General features: G+C 33.5%; 1 protein-coding gene across 3 annotated transcripts; it reads left to right on the top strand.

Annotated features, from left to right (window-relative positions):
- LOC18594810 lies at positions 223-11,212 on the top strand. Of its 3 annotated transcripts, XR_001928685.1 has the most exons (5): positions 223-410; positions 711-1,128; positions 2,740-2,906; positions 10,487-10,770; positions 10,924-11,212. XR_001928685.1 is itself a non-coding variant. In XM_007022452.2 (4 exons), exons 2-4 carry the CDS (start codon positions 2,820-2,822, stop codon positions 10,973-10,975), a joined length of 423 nt encoding a protein of 140 aa, XP_007022514.2. In that variant the 5' UTR covers positions 572-1,128; positions 2,740-2,819; the 3' UTR covers positions 10,976-11,212. The 3 variants fall into 3 exon arrangements, 2 of the variants coding, with proteins under 2 accessions (XP_007022514.2, XP_017980032.1); XM_007022452.2 differs by lacking the exon at positions 223-410 and having other exon boundaries at positions 572-1,128; XM_018124543.1 differs by lacking the exons at positions 223-410; positions 711-1,128 and having other exon boundaries at positions 2,716-2,906.

Genomic DNA, 12,244 nt, shown 5'->3' with positions numbered 1-12,244 from the left:
TTAGACTAAAATAGGCTTCGGTCAACACAGGTCAACGATCAACTTCCTTCTTCAAAAAACATGATGCTATTGGTGGGTTCGAACATGAGACCTCCATTTACCAAACTATAATCCAACCAAGCAAGCTACGGAGCAAGTTAGTGTTTGCTTTCCTATGTCAGCTTAAACGATGTCGTTTAATATTCTCATTATATAATCTGAAAATTAAAAAGCTAACTCTATTTTTACCGAACTTTTCTCTCTCTCTAGAAAAATGAAACGAAGTCCCTCCTTTGGCCGTTTCCCCCACCGCCAGTGACCCCCAAACACTCTTCTTCTTCATTCAGTTCTCTCTTTCCTTCCCTTTTCACCAATTGGAAGCCTTCATATTTCCCCAAAACCAACCTCTGTCTCAAACCACAGAAAGCAAAGTATTCTGCTTGCTGAAAGCATTTTTCCTCTCTTTTTGTGTAAATGCTCTTGTAGATTGAGATTCTCTTTTTTTTTTTTTATAAGAAAAAAATGAATTTCAAAATGAGAGGATTAGGATAGGTTTGGTTTTGTTCATTCAAACTTTTCTTCTTTCTTTTTTTCTCTTCTTGTCTATTTCCATTATTTCTGTAAAATTGGATTGCTTCCTTTCTCTTTAAGACTTTTTAAAATACGTCATATCAACCTGATTCCATGAATGGTAAAGAAAGATGTTAATTTTTGGTGATGCGTAATTGCAGCTGTTGGAATTTCTGTCGAACTGAAGATTTTTCTTTTATCTCATTGATCAACAAGAAATTACTCTAAGATTTGGTTTACAAAGGCATCCAGGGGGACCTGACCCGTATAGTTACAATTTGCGAGCCTTGAGCGAGGGCGAAAACAGAAGAGCTGAGATTTGAGGTCTGAGATTGAGACTGAGACTGAGTTTGAGTTTGAGGAGGTAAGCCATTCCTTCCAAAATCTCTGACTAACAGTTTGCAGAGAGGGAGATGGGCTGCTGGAGGGGATATCATTCCGAGCTTCATTCCAGGCTTGGACATGATATTCTCATCTCTCCACACACAAGGTTAACTCCAAGGCAAGGAAATATGGAAGAGATGAAGTAAAGGATCGAGGTGGGTAGCCGGTGGACATGGCGTACGTCTTTGGATTTTGGTGAGTTTCCCCACCGGCCTAGCTTTCTCATTGTTTGATTCTTTCAAAGTAGTATGCCTTGTCATTAATTGTACATGCATTTCCTAACAATTTCACTGTGACCGGCATGAATTTACACTGACGCGTCAATTGTTTAATGGTACTGACCAGAAGAAACAAAAGGAGACAAATTACCCTGAAATTGCATGATTGCCGGCATGAATCAACATAGTTTCAATAGTGCGTCGTGATTAGTTAACCTCACATTATTAAAAGTAGAGCCAAATTCCACGGCATTCTGCCTCGTTAGTCAAGTACTTGCTTTTCAGTATATTCATCTTCACCGCCCATGTGCAAAGTTAATTACAAATTGTGGGAATTCATCCATTTGATTGAAAAGAAATAAAAAAGAGAGACTAGAAATCAGAGTCAATAGCTTGAAGACAAAAGTAGCTCTGCCAACGGATCGCTAGCAATTGCTCGACTACGTGCGAAAATTTTGCGGTATCGCGCGATCAATAGAATATGATGGCCCTCTTTCGTGACTTGTACACCTGGACCACTTAAATAATTGAAGTTGGTGGATTCTTGGTGGCGTAATCAAAATTTTTGGTGCAACGGCTAGAAAAGTTAACATTATAGGAACTGAGTCAAGATTGCAGTAATAATTTATAAATAACTTATATGAAGTCATTGTTTGTAATTTTATTGATAAAGTTTCCAAATTTGATTGTTCTTTATTTCCAATAGTTTTTTTTATATTGAAAATTCACGTAAGGTTCAGTTATTTTGTAGTCATTTTATTAATAATCGAAAGAATTAAGTACTTTACTTCAAATAGTTTGAGTATAATGATTTTTAAATGTATATTTATTTAAATTTAACTCTATAAAATACATATTTAAAAAAAAGAAAAGTTTTGTCACCCTTTTTAAGTTTAGTGGACATTCCACTTACCCTCCCCTCTTAAAAAAGTAAGGGTGTTAGTTACCAAGTTAACTTTAAAATGAAAAGACAAAATAACTTCTTTGTTATATCGTTTTATTGAAAAAATTGTGCGATTTAATTAGTTATAAATCATCATAATAAGGTTCAATTAGTTTCTAAATCATCATTAGTTACTATCAAATTAAATTAAATCAGGTTGAATTTTGATTCAGTTGCTTTTTAGAATATATCAAGGTATATTTAATTCAATTAGGGGAAATAGTCGTCATCAATGAGGTTTCATTGAAAATAAACTTACCACCATTAGTTTGAAAAAGGCTCTTTAACTCTCTTGAAAAAAGTAATTGATATTATGATTCCATTAGTTAAGTTAATATTTGTTCAAAGTTTACCTTAAATACTAAAAATACCCTCATCTTGTTTAATTTTTTTTCTTTATTCTCCTTTTCCCATTTCTTTCCCTTTTCGTTTTAATCGATTTCTTTATCACTAAACCTTTTTTAAATAAATGCTTAGTAATTAATTTTAACTAAAGTTTAATATATAAGTATATTAAAGATAAGTTTGAATTATTTAGTACGCAATTGAAGTAGAATAGAAGTTAATTAAAATTTAATTTTTTAGTATGTAAGCATTATGTCTCCGTCAACAAGCGAGAGTCTATATATAGTTCTGCATTGGCAGGAGGAAATGCAGCATTACCAAAACCTTCTATCATTGATCAAACTGAAGACTGTCAGAAAAAGGGGAAAAAAAAAAGAAACATGCTTGCTTTCCCTATAAGCAGGAGGAACTGCAAGGTCGCAGATGCAACAAGGAGGCATTTCAAAAGCTCACAGAGAGCTCAGCAGGTATGTTCATTTGACGCCATTGTCATCTTCATTATTATTCTTACATGATAAATTTATATGATCATTACCAGGGTTGGGCTCAGAAATTTTTTTAAGTAGTGTCATAACTAAATTTACTTTGACTTAAAATATTTGACCTCACTCTTAACAAAATAGTAAAAGAATTAATGAGTTTATTAACATCATTAATTATATAAAATTCAAACATAAGTAATATAATTAGTAAAAATTTTCGGCATTTTAGTGGTATTCATCTGGCACCAAGTTATCCACTACAGAGTTAACCACCCCTAGTGTGTGTATCAAAATGGATCCGCCCCTGATCATGATCAATGTAATTAATAAGAGGAACCACTGGGCTGCTATTCAAGAAACTGCCCTGAAAGAAGTAGAGTTTTTCTAATTACGTCCGCCATCAATAGATTAACTTTCTTCCGATTGTTTTAAATTCTTATAGTTGGGAAACAATGCCGTCCGGTTTATTCTTTAACTTTAGCAAGACTTTACTAACCATTAAGATATCTCGTTGGACACTTTTTTTCTGTTTTCGAAAGGCTATATATCATTAGAAAGGCCACGGGCAGTTCAAAAAAGAGGAGGTTTGATGTCTCTGTCCTACAATCTGGGAGCATAATGAACCCAAATCTCCATGCAAGTGATCTGCACAGAGCAGTGCCAAGTCACACAAGCAATATCCTGGTGCACCCAAACAGAAAACAAAATAACAGAGCATTCTACAAGTCTACACGTTAACACAACCAGCACAGCTCTACCTATGCATATTAACACTGCCAATAAAGCACTCTCCTTTACCACGGGTACAAACAAAATTATACACCGTTCATTGAATGCCTGGAGGATGCAAACCGCCGAATTCAGCTAGAAAAACGATGGCACTCGACTGACAGGCCACAGCCTTATCCACCCAACACCTACTCCAGAGGAGGGTCTGAGCATGACTCACCATACTAAGCGCCTTGCTTAGCCAAGTTATCCGCTACAGAGTTGGCCTCCCTTAGTGCGTGTATAACGCTCCAGCAATTTATCTGAGATTTCAACACTTTGATCTCGTTAATTCATTTTCTACCTCGTCCATGGAGCACTATCAAGGCAAGTAGTCAATTTCACCGCATTCTTTGGAATCACTCTCAATTGTACACATACTCTTTTTAGAAGAAGTAAGTTTACTAACCATTAAGATATCTCGTTGGACACCCTTATTTCTCACTTATTGCTATTTGATTGCATGGAAACCAATATCCAACTTGCGAGATATTGTTGGTTTTTAATTAAAAAGGTCTTATTCTGAAGTCAACAATAGATGCCTTGCAAGTATTAGTTTAAACCTCTACATATATATACCATAGCAAATGCTCAATTTCCCAATGTGAGATTAAGGCCTAGACACCCCTGTTAAACTCAAGATATCATACAATTAACTAGGATCACACCAAATTTAAAAAAAAAAAAAAACTAGGATGACACCAAATTTCGAAAAAGAAAAAACTAGAATCACACCAAGAATATGAGACTCTAGTGTTGGCTCCCACCGTCCACACATGATGTAGCACTTAGCACCAACATTTTTGACTAATGATTGCTCTGATAGCAATTATGGAGACTTGCACTTCACTTATTATCATAAGGTGCAAGTCCAAGAACTCAACCGCCTTGACATGGGTTAGGAAGTCACCATCATTTTTTTAGTTCAAGTGTGATTAGTCACCTAATTGAATCTATACTTTCTAATGAGATCTTAAACTTACATTAGATTCATTAAAAATGACAAAGTTAGTCTACATAATTGAGTTAGGGTTTAGGAGTACGGTTACGCACGAGGAAGGTGTTACTACTCTCATAGCACCCATTCAAAGAATGCTATCAATTAATTATATGTTATCCTATTTTAGCCTTAATTAAAAAATTGTGACCTCATACTTACTTGTATCCCTTAATTACAATTCATTACATTTTTTTTATCCATTATTGAATATTGGAGACTTTTCCTAAGCCTTCGCAACTCTTTGGTGGGGTTTTGGAAATTCTCCTCACCTCGAGAGTATTCAAAAAAACATGCTTATTCCCTTGAAGAGGATCTGTCAATGGGTTTATTTGATGTTTTATGAGGATGACTCTCAATTTTAAATTTTTATATATTTTATTTTTGTTACTTTAGTAATTAACGAGATATACATGAAACCCTTGTATTGGAAAACTTCCCTAAACTCTCCCAATGCTCAGGTGGAATTTAGGAATACTTCTTCATCTAGAAAATTTCTCGAGAAACTTGTCTCTACAATTCTCCCAAGAAAGTCCTATCATTAGAGCTCTTCACTTATGAACATGATTAATGTTACTAAAGCATATGATGCAATCATGGAATGGATAATATAATTTTTTTTATTTTATTAAATATCGAACCGAAATCCTTATATCAGAAAAATTTTCCAAACTCTTTCGATGCTTTGGTTAAATCTAAGAATATTTCCTCATTTAGGAAATCTCTGGAGAAACTTGACTTTACAAAACTCTCTAGAAAATTTCATCATCGGAAACTTTTATTGCTTGCAAAAAATAATAATTTGGCATGCAACACAATCAGGAATGCTACTGTTACAAAAATGGATAAATGGAAAACAGATTTATTTATTTGGTGTCCTTTACTTTTATCAATATTTTTTAAAAAATATATTTTCACTCTCTATTTGTTTCTAATTTTTTATTTTTTAAATATACGCTTTCTTTATAATTTATAATTTTCAAGTAAATTCATTAACTATCGCCATTATTAATTTATCTACCATTTTTATCCATGAATCACACACACACACACACACACATATTTTTTTATAATATTCTTATTTTTTTCATCATCTCTTTAAAAAAGACATATTTTATTATTTTTACAAATTTATTCAATTCACCATTTTACAATTATAATTATGTTTATTTTTATTGCTCACTATTGTTTTTATCCTTACTGATTAATTAAACAAATTTTCAATTATTAATGATTATTAATGGTCATTTGAATTAATTTATTGTTGGAATAAAATTTTAGGACTCTCCAAACTCTTCGGTGGAGTCCTAATTTATTCCTCACCCCTAGGAAAATTAAATTGAAATTGTGTCTCTCCACATTTCAAGTAAGATTCCATCGTAGGGATTAATTCAATAATCATTCATATTTGATTAAATAATTTACATGCTCAACATACAATATAACATTAAACAAAAATGAAATAGATTTAAAAACAAGCAGGCCCTTCCTTAGGGAAGGCCAATTTGGCCGCTTTTGGAGCTGGCCTCTCCTCTTTACGAAAATTGCGGCTCTCTCTCTTTCTATTTTCCCTTCTTTTTTTAATTTTTTTTTATCTATTACTTTTTTATATTCATTTGTCTATCGGTGTTTTCCTTTCTATCATATCTCTCATTTTTATTTTTACTATTTGTTTATGTTTTTCTTTGTTTTTTTCCTATTATTCGTTTTGGAAATTTTCTTAAACTTTTTTTTCTCTCTGGTATGGTTCTTGATCCTTCATTTGATTCAATTGCTTTCAATTTTTGTTTATCTATTTATTAATTTTTGGGTGTCTACACCTATGAATGAAGTATAGTCCACTTTGATGTACCTATATATAATAGCATATTCTCACAAATTCTTAATATGAGATTTGAGAGCATTCATTGCAAGCCAACCGGTAATAATTAATAAACGACATTCTTTATTTTCATAAGGCATGTAAATGTTTATTAGATGAAATAAAGTTGATGAAATATCAAATTTTTAAAGGAATTATAAATAGTTATAATTATGAAATTCTTACTACATCAAAGTATTTTATTCGAAACTGTTATTAGTCAATGACGTGTTTTAAAAAAAAAATGGATATTGATAATTGTCATATGGTTTTTTTTCTCACTTATTTAGTGTGTAATTGATCTTATAGGATCGATTTCATAAGATGTTTGAACAACATATCGTATGAACAACATGCGAGTGTTTGTTATAAGGACAAGTTTATTGAATATGACTTTTCATGAGAATTGCATTTGGTGTATCATTCAAGTGTTTGGAACAAATTTTCATGTGACAATTGTGGAAATGATCTTTAGACTTGAAATTATTAGATTACTTTATGCCTGAAATGTTAACTTTTTTTTGGTAAAAGGAAATTTCATTCCATATCAGATAATTGAGTCAGATACAAAGAGAATTACAACAATAATTAACAACAATATGTTGTGTTCTTCCATATGTCTTATTGCATGAACAAGAGCCTCATTAAAAACCTTCTTATGGAAAAACCCATTGGGATAAAAACCATGAGACGGAAAAAAGAGCACCCTTTTCTCATGCCTTTGTCATTGTTTCAAACTATGTTAAGTAGTCCCATTGTAGTGCATGTTTGGCCGCTTATGGTAAATGATGACTTTGTCTCCAAATGGTATGCTCCAAGTTAGTTGTCTTTGTCGAATGAGCAAGTTCATGCACAACACAATTGGCATATCTTTTATGGTGAGAACTGTCAGTGAGTGAAGTAGATTTAAAACCATGCAACAATCTTCCACAATATCTCCCATGTCTCTTGCAAAGACTCTGCTCTTGATCCAATTAATTACTTGTAAGTAATCCAATTCAACCTCATATACCATCATCTGTTCACGGTTGCATAACATAAGGGCCTAAAGCAACGCTCTCAATTTAGCACCCACAACAGAGTCACAGGATTTCAACAACATCTGTCCAACAAGCATTAACTTTCTACTAGAATATTGCAAGACAAAGCCTGCACCTGCAAATGTTTATTCATTAAGTTGAAAAATAGCAACATCATAGTTGAGTTTAGTACCAATGGGTCGCTTCCACCCACTTTCGTGTAGATCAGTATTTTCTTGGTGTGATCTCTCTATCGTAGACACGGTCACATACTAGAAATACATGTCTAGCCCCAACTGAATTACCTGCAATCGATTCATGATTTCCATTTTGAATACTAGTGAGTTATGCCCTTTCCAAATGGCCCACATAACACAACAAAGCTCTTCCACAATAATTCTATCTAGTTTTTGAAGCCGCAAAAGAAACCATTCCCTAGGTGCTGAAAGCTGATGATCATTATCACAGAAACCCCATTTGCATTCTAACCACACCGCCTTAGCAAGGGAACATTCACACAAGATATGACAATCCATTTCCAAGTCAGCATTACACATTGGATAGCAAGCATCAATTGCAATGTTTCTTCTATTTAAAGTAGCCTGTGTTGGGAGACAACCATGAAGAACTCTCCATATGAATAGAAAGATTTTTCGAGGAATGTTTAGGCACCAAAATTTCTTACATTCAGGGATTATGTTGCCAGATGTGCTCACATCAGTTCTTGATGTTGAACTAAGCAACTTATACCCCAGCTTAGTCGTGTAGTTTCCATCTCTACTATGATGCCAAGCCAACCAATCTGCTAGAAACCGTAAGCTCAATGGTAATGCTAGAATTATGGAACATTCATGTGGAGGAAAGCAAACTCTTACCTTTTCTATATCCCAAGTCATTTGGTCATATGAAATAAATTCACTAACCTTTGTGGAGTTTGACACCATGTCTACATAATCTACAACCAGACGTGAAGTGTCATAAGGTATCCAGTTGTCCAATTTTGCTCGGATATTTTGTCCATCATCAACCTTCCAGGAAACACCTCGGTTAATAAGACTTTGGCTTTCTCTGATGCTCCATAAATAGCTTGGGTTAGATCCCATTGGGGAATCCAAAAAGCTTCCATGAGGGAAATACCTTGCTTTAAAACCTTATATGCAATTGTAAGAATTCTTATTTGCAACTGCCAACTGTCCTTTGTCAACATAGCCTAATTGAAGTTGCGTACGTCCTTAAATCCCATTCCACCATAGTGTTTTGACGTGCACATATAGTGCCATGCCTTCCAATGTATCTTTGAATTAGTTCTGGACCATCCTTACCAAAAATTTGCTATTGTTGAATCAATTTCCTGATATAGTCCATTAGGCAATTTGAAGCAACTCATTATATAAGTATGGCTTGTGCCACTGCTTTGATAAGCACTTCCCTGCCAGCTATTCTTTGAAATGTTATTCTTTGAAACTGCCTAAAGTGGTCCTAATCAATGATGTTCAAAAAGAGAAGGGATGGATATTGGGTATAGCATTGCTTAAAAAGGATGGATATTGGGTATAACATGAAATGCATGAAGGTAAATCAATAATCAATTAAGGATTCATCACTTTAAGTTAGACTAAGGGGATATCTCATACCACCTTCATAAGTAATAACTCATTGAAGTCATATGCCTAAGCAAATGGAGATATTGAAAAAGCAGTTCGTCCAATCTCTAACAAGTTTGGTTACTAGAATCAAGTGACATTCTCTTGTCTTGTCAAGATATTAGATGATGAAGGTATAATAATTACACGACAAAATTGTGCATTGAAAGGTTGAGTCGAACAACTATTACTTTTCTTAACATTGGTGTAATGATGTATTACTAAATGTCAATATTGACTTAAAAATATGGGCAAATCAATTAGGGAATTAATGATGAATGCAAAGGACTTTCATTCATCTAGCCTGAGTTTAACTTAAATTGTTGTTTATATGTATTACCATAGAACTTAAAAGGTCACACTCATTAAAAAATGTTAATTGGGAATGTAAAAAAGGGTTGATTAAGGAGGACTCAATTGAAAGAATTTAAGAACTTTATAGACTTAATTGAATGATTCAATTAATATTGAGCCAATTTTGTAGTTAGCATAAAAGTTATGCAAATCCTACTTAGCTTAGGAGTAACTCAATTGCCTATGAATATGAGGCATACGTTGCACATTTAAAAGGTATCAATTTGTGCTACAATCAATCCATAAACAACTAAACCTTGAAAGGCTTGTGAGGAAATTGGCAAGAGAGGTGTGACCTTGTAAGTCAACTTCTCGTTACCCTATGAATCATGAATTCATCTTCCTTCACCAATTTCGGTCATAATTGTTTCTACCTTTGAATGATGACTATTGGTATTCCTTCCACTAAATGAGGTTTAGGCAATAGTTGTCCAAAACCCTTTATATCAACAAAGAAAGAAAAAAAGCAAGCAAATCACACCTTACCCAGAGAACTCTTTTGCTTGCTGTCAATTGGTAGTCCCATGGTTGTTGGTCATGTTTCAAATTCTCCTTGTGAAGAGAGAACTTTAATTGCCATTTCATAAGCTAGTATAGGAATTTGCAAGAGTACAGGATTGGGTTAAGATATTCACTCAAGTTAGGTGTTAAAATAATAAATCAACATTGAGTTAAGTTGAGTATAGTTAAGATATCAAAGAGTTAGGTTGGGCAAAACATACCATTACTTGTTTTCATCCCAAATTATACATGTATATGCTTGTATGCATTCTTGAAAAGCTCTTTTATGGACAAAACTATTAGACCTATAGTTAAGTTAAACAATACCTCATGGATTGGCTTGGATGTTTCACCTAATTACATCTTATTTAGAGTTGAGTTTTTAAAATTGTGTGACTCTTACATGAAATTTTATTTTGTAGCTGAAAAAAATGAGGTTGAAAAACCTAAACACTCGCATGAAAAGGCTACGGGTGGAGATGGAAGAAATCAGTGAGGAACAAAAAAAAATCAAAGATGGGCAAAGACAAGTAAGAGAGAAATTTGAAGCCATTGAATTGGAATGTGAGCAACTTCGAAAGGAAACAAAACTCATAACACAACAAAGTCTTAGCACCCAAATCCGCCTTGCTCTTATGTTCCAAATCTTGAAAGCTAGAGAAAACCATGACTTTTCTAAAGCATCACAACTTACTTGTGTTCTCCGGTTGTTCTCTTCACAATTTCATTTAAATTAACACTTCATTCAACTTTCTCAATATAGAACTTTCTTTAAAATTAAATTTGTATATATTTAATTTTTCTTTTCAAAAAATTTGATCTTGCGCTAATGTCACCTTTTTCCTTCTTTTCATTACAGTGAATTGATAGAAAGAGAGAACCAACAGAAGGAAGCTTTCACTGCCAATTAATGAGGCATGCTACTACAAGTAAATGGTGGGAAAAACTCCATTCTATTATAATAAACTATATGAGTGCTAATTCTAGGCATGTATGTTGTGATGATGTGTTATTGTAATAAACTAGATTGATTGTGAAACCCCTGTTTTTCGCATTGTGGAAATTTGGTGAAAATATGAACTTTGTAAATTATGCATTGGTGATGATTATCTATCAGAATCCCTTGTCATTTGATATAAATCTTTCCATATTATTGTGTTATATTCATAGATGACTGATTGTTGGAGGAATGGTTGAAAAAGGAAGCCAAATGAATGGAATTTTGCAAATTGAAACTTCGATAGTCGACCCTTACTGGCCAAAACTAGACCTTAGGACAAAAGGTTCGAAAAGGTTAAAAAAAAACTAAGTTTCTAGTTTTGGGTAGAGTATCCAAGGACGATACTCAACTATAATGTTTAAAAACTCGACTATAGGGTACTCAATAGTCGACTATAGCGAAAAAATATGCTACAAGACAAAAACCCTAAAAATGAGATTTTTACCTTATTTTTCGTCTTCATCAGCCTTCAAACACTCCCTCTTCCTCCCCATAACCTTATCTAAATTCCATGAACTTCATCTAGCAAGGATTCAACCTTCGAAACTCAAATTTAAGGTAACATTTGTCATTTTTGGGTTTCAATCACAATATATCAACCTAACTCAAGGGTTTTGTAAATTTTTGCTCATTCAATTTGAATTTGAGCTAAGGATTTGGGCGTTTTGTTCTTCAACAAGGTTGTACAGGTAAGGATATCTAAGGATTCATTATTTGAGCTTTGGGTTAAAGTTTTGTAAATTACTATCTTTAAAAGAAGAACAAGGGTTACTTGATTAGTTTCGGATAAATGGGTTTGTTGGAAAGATAAAGATTTATGCTAGGAATTGTTATGATAGTGTTAGCTTTATAAGCTTTAAAATGATTATAGTTTTGAAATGACAAAAATGATAAAAAATGCTCCAATGATCTTTGAACTTGTTTGAGTGATCCTTGAACTTGTTTGAATAATCTTTGAATGTCACAACCCGAAACTCCCATCGGACCCCTGACAACTGCCGCGACGTCCCGATAGGCACTCATTACCCAGAATGCCGATCGGAACCTCGCAAAGCTTAGCTTCAGCTTTCGTATCTCCCTAGTGAGTGACAGTTATTAAATCTCATATTTCAAGAAATCATAAGTCATTTCCAAATCAAAACAATATAATATTATTTTCTAACTCACGGGGGCATTTTCG

The sequence above is a fragment of the Theobroma cacao genome, chromosome 7 (assembly GCF_000208745.1).
Source record: "Theobroma cacao cultivar B97-61/B2 chromosome 7, Criollo_cocoa_genome_V2, whole genome shotgun sequence".
NCBI lineage: Eukaryota > Viridiplantae > Streptophyta > Magnoliopsida > Malvales > Malvaceae > Theobroma > Theobroma cacao.
The sequence above is the reverse complement of the archived record's forward strand: the minus strand, read 5'-3'. Positions and strand labels throughout refer to the sequence as shown.

What these genes read in the sequence shown, in the direction of transcription:
- LOC18594810 (XM_007022452.2), top strand. Translation starts at nt 2,820, where the DNA reads ATGCTTGCTTTCCCTATAAGCAGGAGGAACTGCAAGGTCGCAGATGCA. An exon ending in GCTCACAGAGAGCTCAGCAG is followed by an intron (nt 2,907 to 10,486) that starts GTATGTTCATTT and finishes TTTATTTTGTAG; the next exon opens with CTGAAAAAAATGAGGTTGAA. An exon ending in CAACTTACTTGTGTTCTCCG is followed by an intron (nt 10,771 to 10,923) that starts GTTGTTCTCTTC and finishes TTTTCATTACAG; the next exon opens with TGAATTGATAGAAAGAGAGA.